The 22417-nt window shown below is 28.8% G+C and overlaps 1 protein-coding gene across 1 annotated transcript; it reads right to left on the reverse strand.

Moving 5' to 3' along the window:
* Positions 1–7142: 7142 nt before the first annotated feature.
* On the reverse strand, positions 7143–9772 carry LOC103490808 (uncharacterized). Its single transcript, XM_008450507.3, has 5 exons — positions 9109–9772; positions 8714–9019; positions 8285–8633; positions 8055–8189; positions 7143–7939 (listed from the first exon to the last, which is right to left on the reverse strand). Exons 1-5 carry the CDS (start codon positions 9397–9399, stop codon positions 7830–7832), a joined length of 1191 nt encoding a protein of 396 aa, XP_008448729.2. The 5' UTR covers positions 9400–9772; the 3' UTR covers positions 7143–7829.
* Between the last annotated feature and the right edge of the window lie 12645 nt (positions 9773–22417).

The raw sequence follows: 22417 nt of genomic DNA on the forward strand, positions 1-22417 counted from the left end.
TTGAGGCATGGGCTTGGGGTCTGGGTTCGGGTTTGAGCTTGGGCCTTATTGGGCTCATGAATTTGGATCTCATCCTATTATATGCATTGCCATTGCTATTAACTTCCTTGCATTTTTTTTTTTTCCTTTTTTTTTTATTTTGAGTCATGCATTTTTCCATTCTAATTAAAAAGAATACATAATGGTTGAATCAAATGTAGGTGGTAAAAATTTTAAAAATATTTACAAAATATAACAAAAAAATTTCAAATTCTATAAATGATACACATTGATAGACTTCTATTGCTATCTGAAAATTTTGAAATTATGTTATATTTTGTAAATATTTTGATTCATTTCGTTACATTTCAAAGTATTTCTTTTTTTTTTCATCTTTATATTTTGATTTAAATTAGGATAAATTCAAGTTTAGAATATATATATCACACGTTTATAAAGCGAATATATAATAATTTTATTAATAGGAGAACGTGTTGAATTGAAATGATATTTGATTATATGACATGTATTGAGTGAAATCAACAGATTTTATCAAATAAAATAATAACAACTTTCTAAAAGTCTAAATATTAGGATACAAAATATTGAAGTTAAGGAAAGAACAAAAAAAAAAGTTTAATTTGATGATTATATATTATTAGAAAAATTATATTGAAACTTTTTTATTAAGAAAACTTATAAAATGAAATGTAAATATCCTCCTCAACCCTACTCAACTTAAAAATAATAATAATAAAAACAATTTAGGTGTTTTAGGTGAACTTACCTGTTCATAATTTTTGGTAGATCAACAATGATTGATCTTCAATCATTTATGGAAAAATGAACCATTAAAACAAAATATCAAATACTTTGCTAAATCACTAATTTACCTAAAAAAATAGAATATTTCTGCAATGTATCATCTAATATTTTGATTTTGTTTTTAGAAAGCAATGGAAGAAGTAGTCAACCATTAAGAGCATCTGCTCCCTAATAAGTTCAATTTTCAATCATAGTTAATTTTGGTTAAAAACTTGATCAATATATGTTTTGATAAAATCAATAGTGAGAGCCTTAAATAAAATCAATTATGAAAAATTGAAATTATATTATTAGGTATTACTAGGAGTTGATTCTATTTGATGAGCTTCTGTGGATGTTAGTTCAACAACTTGCTGAGTTGACTAGTAGGATAAGAATCCCACCATTCCCATCAATCCAAGTTTGGAGTGGTTGAGGTTTGTTGATAAATTTCAAAAGCTTTTCAATTTTTATCCAATTATGAATTTTATTTTTCCCACAAAATGGAAGGATGATAGAGAATTAAATCTCCCATTTTAAAGTTTGATGATATATATATTTTATGTCATTTTGAGTAGTGTTCGGAATTTATTTTAAAGTGTGGCATTTGGTGGACATATGTTAGATTTTCTAGAGGTACAAAATCATTTAACTAAAGAAAGAAGAAGATTAAGTTATTCGATAAGAACTCTAGTTAAATTCCTTTTCTTTTCTTTTTTTCTTTTTTTTTTCCTTTTTTCCATGGTCGTAGTTAACATTAGGAAGTTCGAAGTTGTTAGTACTCAACTTCTTAATCATACGTTTATATAAAATTATCATGCAATTTTATACTTGTGGTATATTAATTTTTTCGGAGTAAAAAGCCAAAGCTACCATAGTCCTATTGCATTAAATATTATACCAAATTCAAAATTTGAGGTTTGATGTCTTATTCTACCTATTAATAAATTAAAAGAAGAAAAAAACATTCAAGAATGAAAAATAAAAAATGTTAATCCTAAATGTTAAAATTATCAAAATTAATTTTGAATTATGTGTTAGAGAAAAAAATTTGTATTCTATTTTCCAACGATAGTATACAATAAATAGATAAATCTTTTATTGTAATTTAAACTCTATTATAGTCAATATAAATGAAGATATGTATTTACTAATTTAATTTTTTATTAAAACAATTTATAAGTATTTTTTTTTCTAGTATAAATGCATTAAGAAATTTGAATTGAAGCCTACATAAGTCCCAACCGAACTAAATGGTTCCTTTGCAAATAAATATTAGCTGTAACTTGTTTCAATTGTTACACCATCACATGTAGTAATGAATTTTAATATTAGTCCCCCTACTTAATTAACTCTAAAAGAGAAAGACAAAAACAATTACATATCTAGAAAGGAAAAAAAAAAAACTAAAACTAAAACAACAATAAATTTTAAAATGAAATATTTTTTAATTATTTGATATTGTTTTCTCATTCTGGATGAAGAGGCTTAGAAGTAGGGAATTTGTTGTTTGATTTGATTGTTATTATTGTGTCGAACAAAAGAAAGTAGTAGACCAAAAATATATTTTAACCTTACAAATATCAAATTTGATTGTTTGGAAAATATTATTACAAATTTCTAATTATTAACTGTTGGAAAAGAGAAAAAAAAAAAAAAAAGTAAAAGTAAATAGAAACTGAGAAAGGAATAGGAGGGCACGTGCCCAGTATTGACTTTGGTTGCATTATTATTTTCAATATTCATTATTGATTGTTATTATTATTATTGAATTTGAATTATTATTGCTACTTTAAGTTTACCTGCAAACATAGAAAAAGATTTTAATTTCATATTGATATCGTTTATGTTTTTTGACTGCACATTAAATCTCATTTACATGAATTTCGATAATGTTATAACAATTGAGACGAAACAAAAATGTGTTTCCAACAATAAAACTTTCATATATTAATGAAAATCATATTATTGAGTTAAAATTAATATATCCATCCATTTTAGTATAGTTTAAATTATTCAGACTATTAAAAAAGCATGTTAAATAAACTTCTGTTTTAGTAGGAAGATTCAATTTAATGTTCCATTCTAAAAGCAATTTGGTTATCAAAATGGATTACTGTATCAATTTAATTTCAAAATGTTTTTAAAAGAATCGATTCCATACCATATAGTTAATTAAATGCTCCCCACTGATGTAGATGTAGAAGGCCTAGAAGATATGATAAATTTTCTAGAAAACTTTATTATTATTAGTTGGTTGCATTTTCAAGAGAAAATTAGGGTAAATAAATTTTATTAATTAGTTCAATTAGATTTTTGACAAAATATTAGAAAGAGAAGTTGCTTCTACTTAGCCTAAAAGTACTTTAGGATGTCTTATATAGGCTTCAAACACCAAAGAAAAATACTTAAATGTGTGATTATAATAAGGTAGATTTTTTTTTTTCTAGTGAGTTTGTGGTTTTCTTTTTCCTTTCTTAAGTTGAAGTTTTTCACGTAGATTATTGAATTTCCTATTTTTGTTCTTTTCTTTTAGATTTTCAATTAATTTTCTACATTTATTTTTAATGGAAGGTTTTTTCCTTTTGTTGAAACAATGACTCAGTTTGTTTATCTTAATAAAAATACCTTAAAGGTAATCACTTATTAATTCGAGTTTAATTCAGTGAACAAAATAAGAAAAATTATCTTTTTAGTATTCAAAGTTTTGATGAATATATATGTTTGATTTTTTAGTTTTGAAAGTGTATTTTTTAGTTGTCACGTTTATAAGGATATATTCATTTTGTCTATAAGTTTTTTAAAAATTAGGTTTAAAATATCTTAGATGTATTTTTTGTTTGTTTTTTAAAAATAATAATATGATATTTAAAATTAAAAAAAAAAAAACAATTTTATGTAGAATTTGATTCTCAAAAATTATTTTATAATTTAAAATGTCATATAATTTATTTAAAATAAATGTATAAAATTATTTGAGAAATCTTTTAAATTTATATTTTAAAAAATTAAGCACTAAAAAAAGATCCAATTTAAAAACTCAATGACTAAATAAATCCGAAAAATGAGATGTAAATGTTTTAAAAAAATTGGAGACCAAAAGGGTAATCTTTTCCATTTTGAATAAATAGAAAACCATCAACTATTGAATAATTATGAAAAGATAAAATCACACTTAATGGAGAATGTAAATAGTCAAACTACATATATGTGATTATCCATCAAAGCTTTGTTGGATTTTGGTGACATATATACATTTATAGTCCATCATGATCTGATCATTTTATTAATTTTTTATACACTGTGATATAGGATATATACAATCATTGACTCAAAAACTGCCCTAATCTTATTAAATGAAACTGTAAAATAATCAACATAGTATAAGAAAATGTATTAAGAACTCGTTGGGTTAAGGTTTAAAGACACATAGCATTTAGTAACAACTTCAATTAATTGCGAATATATTATATGCTATGAGTTAATTGATTGAAACATAATTGATATTGAGCTTAGAAATTGAACAAATAACATTTAAGAAATTAGGAAAGTCCTATAGGGCTTGCCCTTTTTGATGTAAGTATGATAATAATTCTTAAAAACCTATGATATATTTAAAGAAATGTATGTATTTAATATATATCTAATCACATAAAATACCCTTACTTTAATTTCCTATGCATGTGGGTGGTCCTATCTACTAACTCCTTTTCCATTGCAAAATCAATTTTGAATTTCAAAAACCATTTTTGTAATTTAATTTCGTAACCTTAATCCATGTTATTTAAGTTTAAATTCTGTTTTGATTTTTTAATTTAATTTTCTTCATGTTGTTTTAAGATCTTTATTTCACTCTATATATTTTGTTCGTATTAGTCTCTAAATTAGAGTTAAATGAAATTAAAATTGAATCCGTCAAAAGATCATTTTTTATAGTATAAGAAATCAAATAAACCAAACTTAAAAGGTAAAGGTAAAAAGATAAAAATAACATTTTGAAAGATAAAAGATTGAAATTAACCCATTTAAAAAATTAATGTTTTTTATAAATAAATAAATAAATAAATAAATAAATAAATATATATATATATATATATATATATATATATATATATATTTCTTCAAGCTTTTTTAGGAGGAATGTTTAAAAAGAATAAATATTCTTGTATTTAATATAAAAATAATATTATACTCGAATATCTTGAAGTGCCATTTTTCAATTATATTTTGAAGGAAAAATCATTGTTCAAATATACCATATCACATACCCATACTTTCAAAAAAAACAAAAAAGAAAGAAAGAAAGAAAATCAATCATCTGAGTCATTAATATCATTGTAAAAGTTAAATGGACAATCTTATATATTATATATCGAGAAGATTATCAAAAAATAATAATAATAAAATGAACAAAAGAAATATCAAATGGGATGTATTTTTGTCTTTTAGTAGTTTTTTTATAAATAATTTATTTTATACTGTTATTTAAAAAATCCTTATATTAATTTTTTATTTTATTTTTTTTACAATTTATAGGTTTATTAGTAACAATTAAAAAGAAAATTAGATCTTTGTTAACATTTCCATGGATGTTTGTATATTTTTACGAGGGATGAATTGACCCTTCCATTACCCCCATTTAAAAACATTATACTAAACACATTTTGGGAAAGAACATACAAAAAATGTAACTATTGAAACATAAAATATTTATTTAAAATATTTAAAATTTTATTTGATAAGCATTTAGTTTTTTTTTTTTTTTTTTTAATTAAGTATATTTTTTGTAGCTCTAGATATGTTAGATTGTAATGTAAATTTTAAGCATATTTTTTAAAATGAAGTGAAATTATGGAGAGAAATCAAAAGTGTGGAATAAAAAAATGGAGGAGAAAAGAGGTTAATATGAAAGAAACAAAATGTTAAAACAGAACACCGGCCATAGTTTTAATTTTTGTTTGATTTTGATACCAAAAAGGAATGTGTAGAAAAAGGAACAAAAACCTGCCGGATTTGAAATACAATGAGAATTAATATTTATTGAAACTAAAATAATATGATGGGAATTTTGTGATAAACAAGAGGAGATTTAGGGAAAGGTCAAAGAAATTGGCAAAAAAAGGTGTAGTGTCAAACACATACCTCACATGCCCATCACTTCCTACTTCAGAGAAACATAGTAATCACCCATCTTACATAATAACCCTACATTTCTAACTTAATCCTTCAATTATTTAACTTCTTACTTACTAATCAATTTTAATACTTAATAAATAGCGAACATCTAACTTCATATTATGTATTACCCCAACTATTACTACCCATCTTTTTTGGATGTTAAAAGATTGAATCTTCCAGTCTCTATAATTTTTGCTAAAAGAATAATTAAACTTGTATATACGTGTGTAACCAGAAACTAAATTTAGATTTTTATTTATTTATTTATTTAAATGGGGGAAATGAAAAAAGAAAGAAAAAGAAAAAAAAGAAAACAAAAGTTAAAAAATGAAAAAGGAATATAAGGTAAGAGAGAATATACAACACATTCTCGGGGAAAGTAAAAGTCACTTCATTTTCTCCCCCTTCCAGTTGAAGTTTAAGTTATTTAAAAACATCTATTCTTGGTGTCTTCAAATTTATAACTTTAATTTCCTCTTAAAGTTCCCATGCCTACACTTTTCCCCTTTCATTACTCTATTTTATTCCAAACAATTAATCAAATCAATTTTTAAAAGCCTTTTCTTTTTCTTTCCCCCCCCCCCCCCCCCCTTTTTTTATCTTTTAATTCAAACCTAGTTTGATTAGCATATGAACATACTCCAACATACTCAATTATCACATGTTACATAATTGTTTATGAAATTCGTTGTTCCAAGTATTTTTATTCCATTCATTTTTTTTTAAAGAAAATAAATTTTAATCTTTATCCCTCAACTTTCAAACATCTAAAACTTATTATAAAATTTAAAATTGGCCTATGTAGCTATCTTTTAAATTATACAAGAACCATCCATTTAAGTAATTGCCAAAAAAGAACCACTTATTACAAAAAAAAACATATCAACAATAAATAACAAAATACAGTTAACGCATAAGGTTAAATGTTTTAATAATTCATATTGTCTTAACTTAAAAACCATACAATATACAATATTTTTTACACACAAAGAAAAACACTTGCAAAAACTATAAGAGTAATTTAAATTTAAGAACCACAGTGTATATGGTTTTAATCTTTAGAAGTTGATTAGGTATTTTGTTAGAATTCCACTTAGAATGGTGATTTTAATTTATTAAATAATAAATGCAAGAACAAGAAAAAGGTAAGGAAAAAGAGTAGAAGAGTGAAGAGGGGAAGAAGAAAAAGGTAAAGTAAAATATTTGTTATATATATTATTTTATTAGTGCATGGGGAGGGGAGAGGAGAGGAGAGGAGAGGGGAAGAGGGTACAAATTAGAATCCAAAACAAAGTTCCTAATTTGCCCTTCACAAAAAAGAGAAAAAAAGAAAAAAAAAAAAACAAAAGAAGCCAACTTACTACTACTTAAACCCCTCTCCTTCTTTTCTTTCTCTCTTTTCCAGAGTTTTTAACACCAAAAACGAAAAAGAAAAGGAAAAACCCCCTCTTTTTTCTTCCTTTTCTTCTCATTCCCATTACATTCATTTCTAAGTTGGCTTTTTCAGCCCACATCAAAATTAAACAAATAAACATCTCCCCGCCCCTAAAAACTTAAACACAACTCCTTTATTTCTATCTTCTAATCTAAAATCCCTAATCCCAAAAAGAACCAAAAACCACTTTCTCTTTTCCTTTCTTTTTCTCATCAGAACACCTTCCTTAATCCCCTCTTCTTATCTTACCCTTTTTTCCTATTAAACAAATACTCTGTTCCCTATAATAACCCCATTCAAATCTAACAAACCTTCATTTTCTTTTATCTTAATCTACCCCCCCTCCCCCTAAAATTTAACACAGCAGTTAGTAAAATATCTAATCACCACCCCTTTCTTTTTTCTTTATTCTATAATGGCGGTGTTTGTCGCTTCAGTAAGTCCACTCTTGTGGAAGCCCAATCTCATGGTTTACTGCCGGCACCGCCGTTCGGAGGTTTCCCTTCTGCTGCAAACTTTCACTTTTGTTCCTTACAGAAACATCTGAGATCAAAAATATAAAACAAACATTAAGTAAAGCGAGAAAAAAATTGGCGGACATTAATTTATGGGTTTTGAATAAATGAGGTTCTAACAGATTGTCGACCCATATTCTTACCGTTCTTCCCTGCGATGTAAACTGGAGGGGAACGAGATTGAAGTTGTGGGGGTTGAATACGTTGAACGTACATGTCGTCTAAGTTCAGATTCAGGGCTTGCATCACTCTAGCAGGAACCAAAACAGTCGAACAAGCTGTTGAAAGAACCCGTCGTTAAAATGAGAATAAAAGGACTAAAATGGGTAGGGAAAATCGAGATTCGGAGGTGAATCTTAGACTCGTTACAAACCTGGCTTCTTGCGTGTTTCAGTGACGGTACCGCCGGCTTGTCGAGGTAAAAACACACCCGTACCGGCGCATTCCCTCTTCCCGCCAGGAGCGCCTAGAAATACCGCTCTCATGCCAGAACCGTTCGGTGGGGGGTTCACAGTGTGTTTCCGTGGAGGAGCCGCCCAAGTGGGTTGGGACGGTAAGCCAGTAGTTGCAGAGCGGCAGTTTCTACCATTGAAGAACTCGTTATTTCTTCCTCTGTTTTGCAGCATTTGGGGTTGAGGGTGTCTCACAGAACCCTTCGTTTGTCCCACACGAGCGGCAGAGTTCATTTGCTCGATAAGCTGCTGTCGTCTCAGATGCAGAAACTGCATAAAAACAAAATCCTATAAGAGACAAAGCAGAGAGACAAATGAAAAGACTCCAGGGAATGAACCGTTGTACTTACTTGAGAAGCCTGCAGCTGCTGGTAAACTTCGGCGTCGGGTTCGCGGTTTTTGAGCGGAACAGAGACGGGAGAAGGCTTTCTAGGCGGAGCAAGAGGTCCACAAGAGTTAATAAAACCGTACGTTTCTTCATTCATCCGCATCTTCGAGACTTCACCGGCAGCAGCATAGAGTAGATCCAAAGTTAACTGTGGATGAGAAGCTTGGTAATGTCCATTAGGGCTTCCCCTGCTCGAGCCCTGTTTACAGCCGCACCCACTTCCCATAGCGCACAACGTTGACTGTGGTGAACCAGAAGATCCCCAAACCTGTAAAAACAAAACAGAGTTGAAATCATAAAGCGAACAAAAATGAGAGATAAAAGAAGAAGTAACCAAATATAACATCCAACTCATACGTGAGAGTTGTCAAGACCAAAACCATCTTCCAGAGTGGAACGCGTCAATCGGTGCGTCAATCCAGCGATGTATTCCTCCTCATCACTCTCTGTTTCGCTGGAACCAACCAGAGATTCAACCGGCGAACCGAGATCAGAAGTAAACCCAAAAGAACCAAATGGGTACAACCCAACACCATTTCTCCCATTCTTAAGATCATTACCCGCACACTTTTCCTCAATGAACAAGTCATCGTCGTTAAGAAACTTAGGAGGAAGCCAAAACTCCCCATCATCCAAACTCTCGGCCATTACAGAAAGGTTAAAAAAAAAAAAACAAAACAGAAAAGGAGAAGGAGAAGCAAAGAAGAAGGACTAGTTATCCGGAGTAGACTAAAAAGAAAACAGAGAGAGGAGTGGAGTGAAAGGCGGAAGAGTATATTTGAGATTGTGTTTTGCGGCTTTGTTAAGGTTTAATAATAAAAAGAGGGAAGAAGAGGAAGAAGAAGAAGAGTGAGTATGAGTAGGGTTTGAAGCGGCGAAAAGGGTCCCAGTCAAATCAGAAGAAAAAGAAAGATTAAAAACAGAGGGAAATAGGGTTTAAGAAGCAAACAGTGGTGGGAACCCTTAAAAAAGGAGAGTGGAAAAGAGAGAGGGAGGGTGAGAGGGTATGTATGTATTATGGAGAAAGAAGAATGGAAACAAAATACAGAGAAGAGAAGAGAAGAGAAGAAGAAGGGTCGGAAGAGGAAGCCTCGGAATACGTTTTTAAAAAAGCAGAGGAAGAGGAAAAGTTTATAAAAGAAGAGAAAGAGAGGGAGGAGGAGGTGACGCGCGATTGTACGGAGCGTGGAGGATACGCGCAGGCGTTAGTGGGGAGACGGTTTCCTTGGTGGCCGGGGAAGTTATGGTCCACTTTACTACGACTCTGTGGGGTCCATTTGCGAGGATGGAGTCCACTCGCTCCACCATGTGACTTCCCCCCACCTCTCCCTCCCCCCCCCCCCCCCCCCCCCCCCCTCTTTCTTTTTAAGTACTAAATCATTCATCTTTTTTCTTTTCTTTTCTTTTTTTAATTCTCCATTTTTGTATTCCTCGGTCTTCTTGATTTTCCATATTTAACTTTTTAATCCTCACTTTATAAGAATTTGTTTTTGATCAAAATAAATTTCTTTTGTTACTACAACTTAATTCAAACTACATGTATATTTTAAATTTCATAAATAAAATGTATTTAATTCAAACCCGCTTTTTAAGAACCATATCATGTAAATCTAATGTTTATTAAATACTTAATACAACAATTATTAATCCTAACAATAATTACTTATTGATTAAGTAAGATTTTAGTGGGTTTGTATTCTTAAAACAGTTCCATTTTATTATATTATTCAATTTTAAAAATAAGTGGTTCAACAACAAGATTTTAGTTTGATATGAACCTTTTTTTTTTTCCTCTTTTCTTTTCTTGAAGTTTCAGGTGTTTTGGTATAGCTTTTTAAAGTGTATTAAAAACCTAATGAAAATTTGGTGATGACACTTGTTCTTTTATCTTATGGGTCAGTACAAAATATTCAACATTAACAACTTCTTTCCTTGAGGATGGATTAGATACACCTATTATTACTCTAAATGTGTTTAAATTAACAAATTTTATTCAATTGTTTACAAAAAAAAAACTAATTATACTAATCAAAATAGTTAATTTTACAAAGTCTAAAATTGATTGTTAAGGCGTCAACAAACTATGAACTATAAAACAATAGTTCGACATTATCCATTTTTAGTACAAGTTGTCGGACATAGTTATTTTATTTTATCTAAAACATTTCTTACATGTTTACTTGTGATTTTCTACTTATTTAGATTGCGATATAAACTTTTGTTTTTCATATACTTTTGGGAGTCTTCATCATCACCACACAATTACTATAAGATTTTGTTCAACTTATTCATTATATTTACATTCTTTTCAATTTCGATCTATTTAGGTTCAATTATTTCTAAATTTAGTTCTTATTATCAAGCTAGCTTGATATTGTTAATTTTTTCTTTATAAGGCAATTTTTATTGTTTTTTTTTTTTAACCATTTTTGCTATAAAAAAAATTGTAAATACATTTGCATAGTGTAGGAAAATTACTCTTGTTTTATTTAATAATTTAAAAGAAATATATTAAAACTTAATGTAAGATTTGTTGAAAGTCATATAACCATCACCCATTTGGTAAGAGTTGTTATTTGACTATTTTTCTTTTAGTTTCTTGTATGTCAAATTCTCGAGTGAGGGGTTGTATTCTTATTCAAATTCAAAAAAAAAAAAAAACAACAACATTCACAAGTTTTTAAAAACTAACTTTTCTTTTTAGTCTTCATACATGGTTTAGTTTTAAAAATACTCTTAAAATGTAGTCATCACGACTTAACAACCAATAAATGAAATGTGATTTGTAAGTAGAGATGTCCACGGGGTGGGACGAGGACAACGATGTCACTTCTTATCTCCGTCTTGTACCCCTATTTAATTCTTCATCTCCAAAAAAAATTATTGCTTTTGTTTTTCTTTTCGCTTTTTTCTTGTTTTGATAAATAAATAAATATTTTTTTTCTTTTTTGGGGCGAGCTAGGATCAAGAATCCCTAAATTGTCAATGGAGAAAAAATAATCCCCACACTCCCCCATAATCCCTAAATTGGGGACTGCACGTCTTGGTTCGATCAAGTCAAATGGACGTCTCTATTTGTGAACTTAATTTTAGAAAGAAAAAAAAAACAAATAATTAATCTAAATTTAAACAATTGAAATGAAGGGACTAAAATTAAGTAAATTTTAAAAAGAAAAATTCATTTGTAGCCATTATGTTTGAGATATAATTGTATGAATGAAAAAGTTATAATTTCATCGTACAGATTTGAGTTTGTCCCAATTTTATTCATAAATTTCAAGATTTTATAAATTTTAAACATTAAATACCCACTTTTAAACATCTACCTCAATGTCCATTAATAATAAAACTTAAATAATTATATATATTTGAAAGAGTTAAAAATTAAAATATAAATGGAAACAAAATTAAAAATAAATAAATAAATAAAATTAGAACATTTTGAAAACATGAAAAGTAAATGAAAATGACGAAAAAGAGAGAAAAAAAAAAAAGAAAAAGAAAAGAAAGAAGTAAGAAATAGGTGAATTTAAAACAAAAAGAATAATGGATATGGGGGGGGGGGGGGGGGGGGGGGGGGAGAGTTGGGTTTAGGTTAGGAGAGAGAATGAGGTATTTGGCCCTTTGGAGTGATAAGGACCTTATACACCCATCAACTCGCTTAAAGCCTGCCCCAAGATTTGCGTGCAGTACAAGATTTTTTCCTCTTTTTCTTTCTTTTCTTTTCTTTTCTTTTTCTTTTTCTTTTTCTTTTTCTTTTTCTTTTTCTTCTACTTCCCCCCCCCCCTATTAAATAATTACTTCCAATAACATTTCTACTTCTAATATTTCAATTCATTTCTAAAGCAAATAAAATTATATACACTTTTTAAACAATCTTAAATTTCAATATCTTTTTTATAAATAATTGAAACTAAACTTCAAATTTTACCAATAAATAATAACAAAATAATTCTTGTGAAAATGTTTATTACTGAAAATAAAACAATTCCTATACCACTCGTAAAAATAGTATTTAATAATTTAGTAATGATAAATTCAATAATTATTGTTGAGTACTTCATTTTAGATTATATATAGTTGTTGGGTGTTGAATTTATTAAAAGAATTTAATTTAGTTGAAGAAAGTATACCCACAATTTTTTCATTTTTCATTGATTTGTAACCATTATTTACATTATATGCAACTTTCTATCCAACCCCCTTATTTCTATAAATAAATCTATTTAATCATATCAAAATTATTCTCAAACATATCTTAGGTGTTGGTTCAACAAACATTTGAAATGTCGTTGTTGATAATAAATATATCTATGTTGATATATCTTGTCCAATTTCATTATCTGAAAACAATTAATTTTTTCCATCTCCTTCCTTTGTCAAATCATGTCCAAATCGTTGGCCAAAACCCTTCGGAGACCCTCCTTCAAAAACCTCCTTCGTTTTGTTGAAGGCTCGATTTTGAATACTACTCTGAAGCTTGTTCGTCTCCCTCCTTCTCTGAAACCTAGGATCATAAACCCTTATTTATGTCCTTGTATGTTCGATTCGGTTGGGTTGAACATGCAAGGTTTTGTCCTTGCTTCTCCGACTTTCCATGCTTCTTTTCTTACCTATGAAACTTCATAGTCAAATTGTAGGAATGTGTACATAAACTAATTTCAAACATATTGACCTAAAGAAATGAAGAAATTACTTTGTGTAGATTAACTACAAATTTATCAAATAGACATCAATCCTAGTTATTAGTAAAATCAATTTAAGATTTAAGTGCATTTCATGTACCATATATGTGTATGACAAAAAAGAATAGTAAAAAACCAAGCTTAAAGTTAAGTTTATTAAATAAATATCATAATTAACCAGATTCAATAAAAATAATCGAAGAAAAATATGTATTTCAAGTACAATATATATGTATACCAAAAAAGGATAGTGAAACCCGATATTATAATAACCTCTACCAAACACCGATCATAATAATACATATTATAATAATAATACAAATTATTTAAATATGCACAAAAAACACATATTATAATAACCAGATTATAATATTTTGCATTTCAAATGGAAACTATTATAATTTTGAGACTGTTAGAATGTTTGTGGTCGTAAATATCTCTTTAAATGGATAAGAAATTGGAATATAACTTTTTAATTATATTATTTATTTAATAAAAAAAGAAATGTAAAGAGGAAAATAGTTGATGATATTAAAAATGGTAATTAATTACATGTAGGAATGAATATTTAGTGTTGAGGATGGGATGGGAGGAAGGTGAGGATGCATATATATATTTATGAATATCATGAATAAATGATGAATATATTACATGACACGTGTCCTACATACACAGAACAAGTACTCTATAAATTCTGTACGAAATTAAATATTTTCAATTTTTCCAACCCTACCCTCCACCTCGGTCAAACCCACTTCAATTCCCATCCCCCCCCCAAAAAAAAAAAAAAACACTATTCTTCTCCACCCCCATCTTCATAAATAAAAATACCAAAAATACCTTGTCAATCATGCCGTCAACAATGCGTGTTTAATGTATTTACTTGTTTGATATGCGATTGTTTAGATATGGGTACAATTTATACGCGATCGTTTAGATATAACTATAATTTATTTTTTCAATTTTATCATTTTATTTTATTACATGATCTTTAAATTTGGTTACACAATCGTTTAAATGATTTTTTTCCTCAAATTTTGGTACACTATTTTTTTAAATTCTTTTGGTACAAGATCTCTAAACGATGATTTATTTATTTTTTACACGATCGTTTACATTTGGCTACTCCAATCTAAATGATTTTTTTTCAGGATTCTTTATACATGATCTTTAATTTTTTTTACATGATCGTTTACTTTTTAACCGATCGTTTATATTTAGCTACTCCAATGTTTTTTTGTCAAAATTCTTAATATACAATCTTTTATTTTGTTACATGATCGTTTAGGCTACTCCAATCTAAATGATTTTTTTCAAAATTCTTTATACACAATCTTAAGATTTTGCTAATTTTTACATTGTCGTTTAGATTTGGTTATCCAAATGTAAACAGCCTAAAAAAGAAAAAAAAAAAGAAAGGTGATGGAAAGAAATCGAAATGAAAAAAAAAAAAGAAAAAAAGATGAAAAGATTAAATGATGTAAATAAAGAATTGAAAAATAAGAAAGATCATGGAAAGAAATCATATGAAAAAGAAGAGAAAAGAAGAAAGATGACGAAATAAATGAAAAAAGAAATAGTAAGAAGAAGATGATGAATTAGAGAATATTTAAAAAATAGGTTTTTATGGACTTTGTTACCTTAGGAGTAAATAGTTTGAGTTAGTGAATAGTAATTAGAAGCAATATCATATTATTATTCATTACACAAATTTTTAATTTTAATTGAAACGGGAGGATGAAGCAAAAAAAGAAGAGAAAAAAGAAACGGAATATTTCAAAAAGTCCGGCGTGGGACGGCGGAAATGAATCGGGTTCCGTCGTGGACACCAATACTAATGCATGAACTAAATTAAAAATAATAAGGTAAAGTCGGAGAATTAAAAAAAAACAATTGGTTTATTATTTAAATAAAATGAAGATGAGGTGGCAAAGACGTGGGAACCTGGGGTGGGTTGAAGGGTTGCAACCCTTTGGAATAGTTTTGGCACCGCCATGTGGGCGCGTGAAGAGAATTAAGTGGGTCCGACCCGGTCGGCATGGTGCTATCTGATTTCCTGCCCCTCTCTCTCTCTCTCTATTCTGTCCCCATCACAACCCAGCCACCCATTTTTCTTTTAAACATATATAATAACTAATTATATTTATTAATATCATTATAATTGCAGCAAAAAACAGTTTGAATTTGTGGAAAAAAGCAACCCAACTATACACACTACCAACTCAACTTCTGCCTCCCTCCCTTTTTCTTTTTCTCATTTCTATATCATTTTTTTCCCCACCCATAAACCCCTTTTCTTTTTCTTTTCCCACATTTTTATCTTTAATATATGGATCACAATTGTTATACCCCAAATAATAATAATAATAATAATAATAATAATAATCAGGCATTTCTCTTATATCAAACTATACACTAATTTTTAATTATAGAGATATATTATTTGCAATTTATAAGTCGAACTTGTTAGTTAAATAGAATGTAAAGAAAGTCAATAACTTAAAAAAAAAGTATTGACTTTCGTTTTAGTTATGTTCTTGCATGTTTATACATATTCTCCTTTGACATTATATTTTTAGTACTTTAAAAAAATAAAAAAAAAAAAAAAAAAAAAACAGTTCCATTTGTCAACATAGTTGAACAACTGCTTTGGTTCAAATAAACCCTAATTGTGAACTAGGGTTAAAGGGGGTAGGGGATAGGGGTTTTATTGTAATGTTGGGTGTGTGTGTTTTTGTGGATGAATTGGCCGCCGTCATTGTTAAGAAGAAGAGGGCAGATGGAAGAAACAGAGGATGCCGGCCGCCGACTTGAGAGAGAGAGAGAGAGAGAGAGAGAGAGGAGACCAGAACCCAACCCATGCAAAAATTTATATACATATCATATGTTATTTTAATTAAATTGTTTTTGTATTTGCACTAAATGTCTCAGCCACTTTGCTTCTGTCGTTTTTGCTAACTTAAATGTTCAATAAATTAAGGAAAGACATTAATGAGCAGCATACCAACAACGTGCCCCCCATTTATTCCTTCCACTCACTCGACTCACTCACTCAATCTTCTTTTCTTTTTCTTTCTTATTAATTTCTTTTTTTCTTTCTTTTTTTTTTTTTAAAAAAACAAAACTTCTTGTTTGGTATAGTGAGGCCATGATTATGGGTAGCATGTTTGAATGATAGGGGGGGGGGGGGGGGGAGAGACACTATTAATCCAAATCATCATAATTATTATAATCATTTGATGCTTGCAATTTATTTAATTTTCTAACTATTTTTAATTGAAGTATAATATAATAATTAAAAAAAAAAAAAACTCATCCACCATTTTTCAAAACAAAATAATTCAGTTAATTTGATTCTTGCACCTACGTATTGATGGATTCAAAACAAAAACTTTGTCAACTTTTATAAATATTTGGAGTGGGATTGTGTATGTATGAATTTTTGACATTGAAAATGGAGGAGCTAGATAGGCTATAATTTGGAAAATTGGAGAGACGATAGAGAGATGATGTGTAATTTTATAATTTATTTGAATTATTATAGTTGGTATGGGAGATTAAAATTAGGGGACAGCATGTTGTGTTGTGTGTTAATCCCACATGAAATTATGTTGTCAATTGTTTCTTTTTCTTTCTTTCTTTCTCTTTTAACAATTCATTTTCTTTTGATGCTTATGTTTGAAGTTGTCTAGTAAAAAGATGGAGAGAGAGAGACAGAAAGAAATATAAATAAAAAGGACATTCCTCAAGTTAACATCATTGTAAGCCCATAACCAAAATGCCAAATCCCACATGGAGGGAGATATTTTCTTTTTCTTTTTTTCTTAAAAAATGGATTTGGGATTTGAATAAACTTTTTTAACTTAAAATATATATATATATATATATATATATATATATATATATATATATATATATATATATTTTACAATAACTCTGTTTTTATTACGTTTAATTTCTGTGAGACTTGACTCGATAATAAAACTCTACTTTTACATATTGTTTAGAATGTACTTAAGAACTCTAGTCGAACATTTAATCCTATAATTTTATAATCTTATTATTTTTGTAAACGAAATTTGTCGAAAGAGAAACTTTTCTTTTTCTTTTTAGTTAAATAAAATAAGTTTTATAAAATCAGACTATTGTTTTCTCTAATTTTAACTTATACTTCTCAAAAATGATACCAATTAACAAAAACCAAACATCATTTAACAAAACAATAATCTAAACAAATAATATTTCATAAATTCCCTTTTAATAAATTATAACCGAAAGAAATGGATCCAAATAAGTTTTGTATGAACATTAATTATCTTGCATGCATCTCAAAATGAAGACTTTAGTTTATGCAAATGATCTCCCTTTCTATACTTGTTGGAGTAGAGAAACATACCAAAAGAAGAAAAAAAGGTTATTGTCATAAAGTTGAAGATAAGGATCAAAGGTAGGAGGAGAAAAACAACGGAATAATGATGATTAATAAATGAATGAATGAATGAATAAATAAATAAATAATGGGTTGATAAAAGAACAGTAGTTTTTTTTTTTATAACAAAGAATCAAATTTAATTTGATTTAATTTAACAACGACATGGGGGAGGGCAGAGACATGAAATTAATAATTGAATTTATTTTTATGGTAATTAAAGGAATAATATAATTGAAGTAGTAGAAGTAAAAACACAAATAATTAAAAGTTTGTAAAGGGTAATTAAGGTGTTGTTTAATATTAGATTCATAATTGGAGGCGTGAGTGGCGGAGGAGGAGAGGCCGTGGGGTCCCGCCGGGGATTCATTTTGAGGGCGTTTTTCTTTTGTTTTGGAGTTACACCACCACCACCACCACCACCACCACCACCACCACAAAGGGATGAGAGAGAAAAACCCTAGCTTGATATAGAGGTAATAATAAATAATAATATAGGGTTTTTGAGTGAGTCTTAAGAATGGGCAAGGCTACCAAAGCCAAAGTAGATATAGCCACCCCATTATAATAATTTCGATTTCATGTATATCTTCTTCTTTCCCTTTCTTTTTTTTTTTTTTCCTTTTTAGGGTTTGTGAGAAGATGTACATTAAAAGAAAAAGAAAAAGAAAATATCACTACCCATTTTCGGAACTCACGCTTTACTATTGGCTTCAAATCTCATTTTTGTCCTTCAACATTCTTTTTTATTTCATTTCATCACTCCTTCTGATTGTAAACCTATTAGTTATATGTCTCACTTTCACTTGTCTTACTTTTTAATCTTTCGCCCACCAACTTTACATGCTTAAACAAATCTACTTCAATTCATAAATTTTATATTTCCTTCTTTCTTTCTCTTCCCTTTTTACCATTTTACTTATCCACCATTTTGCTCGCCATCAACTTCATCCATAATTATCCCCCGTGATATATGCTTCAACGACTACCATTGGTGTTGAGCAAATAATCACTTCCGACAACAACTATTGCCATTGCCATTGACTTGCTTCTAGCAATGACTTTCAATATTCAATTTCACATAACTACCACTTTCAATGACCAACTTTGAAGACGATCAAACATTTGGCGACACACTAGACCAATCATATACTTAATAAAAAACTTGATCATATGTAAAATTAAATTATAAGTTCTTGGCTTTATTGAATATTCATCTTTACGCACACTAGTTTATATATTGAATTTTCTTTTAGGGTTGGCAACAGTTGCGGTGCGGGGGCTATTCCCCATTGTTCTAGTGAAAAATTTTCATCCCCATATCTTCATCTCATTCCCTATTTTGGAGAGTCGGGTCATTCGGGGTTTGGGTTGGAGAGAAAAAATTTTCGTTTTATTTTTATTTAAAATAAATTTGACATTTAAATTAATAATAATAATAAAAAAAAACATATTTTAGTATTCCTGTAGGGTAAATTTAATAAAATTGTCAAGTTAATTTAATTGTGAAATGAAATTTTAAAAAATGCAATAAATTAACAAAACAGTGGGTTTAGCTACATACATGCATGCATATATTAAAAGTATTAAAAAATTATTCGTGGGGATGAATGTCCGTTTAGTATCTTCGATTTGACCTCATCCCCTGTCAACCTAAGGATTATATTCTCTATCCGGATTGAAGCAAGTATATTTACCGATCCTACTTTACTTTCGGTTTTACCCAAAAAGTCATGTAAAGAGTGGTTATAAAATCTTAAACTTGAGATCGTAGCTAACATGGAGAATTGATCGCCATACGTGTAGAAGTAAAAGTTATTGTGAAGGCAGTCCGCAGCCCCAAACTAAAAGAAAGAATAGGGGGGGGGGGGGGGGGGAATTGTTTATATATATTGAGATTGAGTGAAATATGGAAGTAATTAAGGCGGCTATGGATAATATATAAGGGGAAAAGAAAGGTGGTTTGGTTTTGTGTTCCATATAGTTAAAATAAATTAAATAATAAAAAAGGCAGCTTCTATTCCCTTTGTGTTGTTTTCCAATCTCACTTTATTTTGCATTGCAACAAAATCTTTTGTAGGGACCAAAATGAATCCAATCATTTTCTTTTTCTTTTTTATAATCTCAACATTTCTTTTCTCTTTTCTCCTTCTTAAAATCCACACCCTTTCACATGCTTTTGATGCCATCCTCTCTCAGTTTTTTCTTTTTTTAAAAAATATAGTAAATAGAATATTTGACAAAATATTTATATTTTATAAAAAAATCAAGTGTAATAAATTTGTTTTTTTTATAATTTGGTCCAGTGGAGTATAAATAGTTTGTTAAATTTATTTATTTTTTTAAAAAACTCCTAGTTTGAATTAGGTGTACTCTAAACTTTCAAGAGACCAGTCTAAAAATGTTTTCGTTGATAAATTGACAATAAACATTATTGTGTTTTCATATATTTTTCTACCTCAATGTTCTTTAAAAGTAACGTTTCATTTTGTGGTTTGGTAATTATTTTATCTTTTTCTTTTATTTTAATTTTTGTTTCTACAAATTAAGCTTATAAACACTACTTTAAAAACTAAATAGAATAGCTTTTGAAAGAGTTGTAATTTTATTTTTGAAGTTTGGTTAAGAATTAAAAAAAAAAAATGCAAATCATTGTAAGAAATGAGAGAAAATTTCTTAGTTTTAAAAAACCAAAACTAAAAAAAAAAAATGACTATCAAACATCCATATATTAACTAAAACAATCATTAGGTGCAGTTAAAGCAATTCTAATTTTTCTCGTTGCTCATGGCAATGTTTCGATGGATGATGTTTGGCTATGCATTGTTTGTTTTACGGACATCTAGATTATCCGATTTGTTATACAAAATTATAAGATGCTTTATAAATTACATTTAAATTATTTTGTAATTAAGACGGTGTAATTAAGATTTAAAATGCTTTACAAAGAAAAAAGAATGTTGCTAAGACGGTGTAATTAAGATATTGAATGGGTCCAATGAAAGTTGGACATTTCATTGCTACTAATAGTAATTTCAATATTTGTGTAAACGCTACATTCCATATTACACATTTCATCCACATTTTCCATCTACTCTCATTTTTGCTTTCTTAATATACTCTTCTCATCCCCATACTAATATTTCATATTTCACCTAATTCATCCACAACTACGACAAATTGAAAACTTTTAATATCTATCCTTCGAAATACATACATCTTTTGTCGGTGAAGCTTGGGGTTAGTGTCTATTATTTCATCCATAAAATTTCAAAATAAACACTTTAATTCCTTAAGTTTGTAAAATACTTCTGAACAGTCTATCCATCCATTTTTACGTTATTTCACTAATGGAAGATTGACATGGCATATTAATAATGGATTGATGGACTATAGAAGTATTTTACAAACTTGAGGGACTAGAGTGTTCATTTTTAAACTTTTGGGACCAAATAGACACAACTCTAAATTTCAGGGACCAAAAGTGTATTTTGCACTAAAATTTATAATATTATTAGGGGGTTTTGGTTGTCATAAAAGCAAAAAGTTTAGTTGACTTTATAATTAATTATTATTATAGGAGAGTTAATTGAGAAGTTGTTGTGAATAAGAAAGTGAGAAGTATGAGTTTTTTTTTTTTTTTTTTGAGAAATAATATAAGTTGATGTGAGGTATAAATTAAATTTGTTTAATTATTGGTTAACAAAACCATCAGTGAGGTTTTTACCTACTCTCTTAAATTACCCAACTTACCAAACGTCCCCTATATTTTATAAATATGTTCGGTATTTACAACCGTTTAGTTTTTCCTTAAATAAAAATATGGATGAAAAGATCTCATCACCGTCTTAGTCCGAGTTGCTTTCTTCTAATAACTTTTTAGACAATAATCTATTATGTTTATCTAATATAAGTTTAATTAGGTGAATTTCAAGACATTTTTAAGAATGAATTTAAAAAAAAAGAACTATTGATTTAGCGTAGATATTTCAATCATTTTATTATTTTTGAACCTTCAATTCACTTGATATCTTATTTTATGTTTTATAAGTTTAATTGGAGTTAGCACCCCAACCAACAACAAAAAAGGAAAGAAGAAAAAGGGATGAATTATTTTGAATGAAATGTTTTGTGCAAATGGAAAGATTGAGTGAAGAACACAAAAGATAAGGGTGAATGACAAGTAGTGAAGAGAAGACAAAGGCACAAGAAAGTACTTTTAAGTATTGGAAGAAAATCCAATATAGAAATATATATATATATATATATATATATATATACATACATATCAATTGTGTGTATGGGGGGAGCTAATGGGGATTGCCCAAAAGGTGTTCCACGAAATTCCCAAATCCTAAATTCCCATAACCACCATTCCCCAACCCCCTCTCCCCCCTTTACATTACATTTTATCAACCACATCCAATTTCTCCCCACACAAATAGTAAATCCATTCATCCAAATACAAACAGCTTATCTCCGCCGTGGAAGGGGCGCCGGCAACACCGACAGATTGAAAGATTGGAGAGCCTTGGTAATATGGGTGGTTCCT

Source organism: Cucumis melo, chromosome 8 (genome assembly GCF_025177605.1).
Source record: "Cucumis melo cultivar AY chromosome 8, USDA_Cmelo_AY_1.0, whole genome shotgun sequence".
NCBI classification, from domain to species: domain Eukaryota; kingdom Viridiplantae; phylum Streptophyta; class Magnoliopsida; order Cucurbitales; family Cucurbitaceae; genus Cucumis; species Cucumis melo.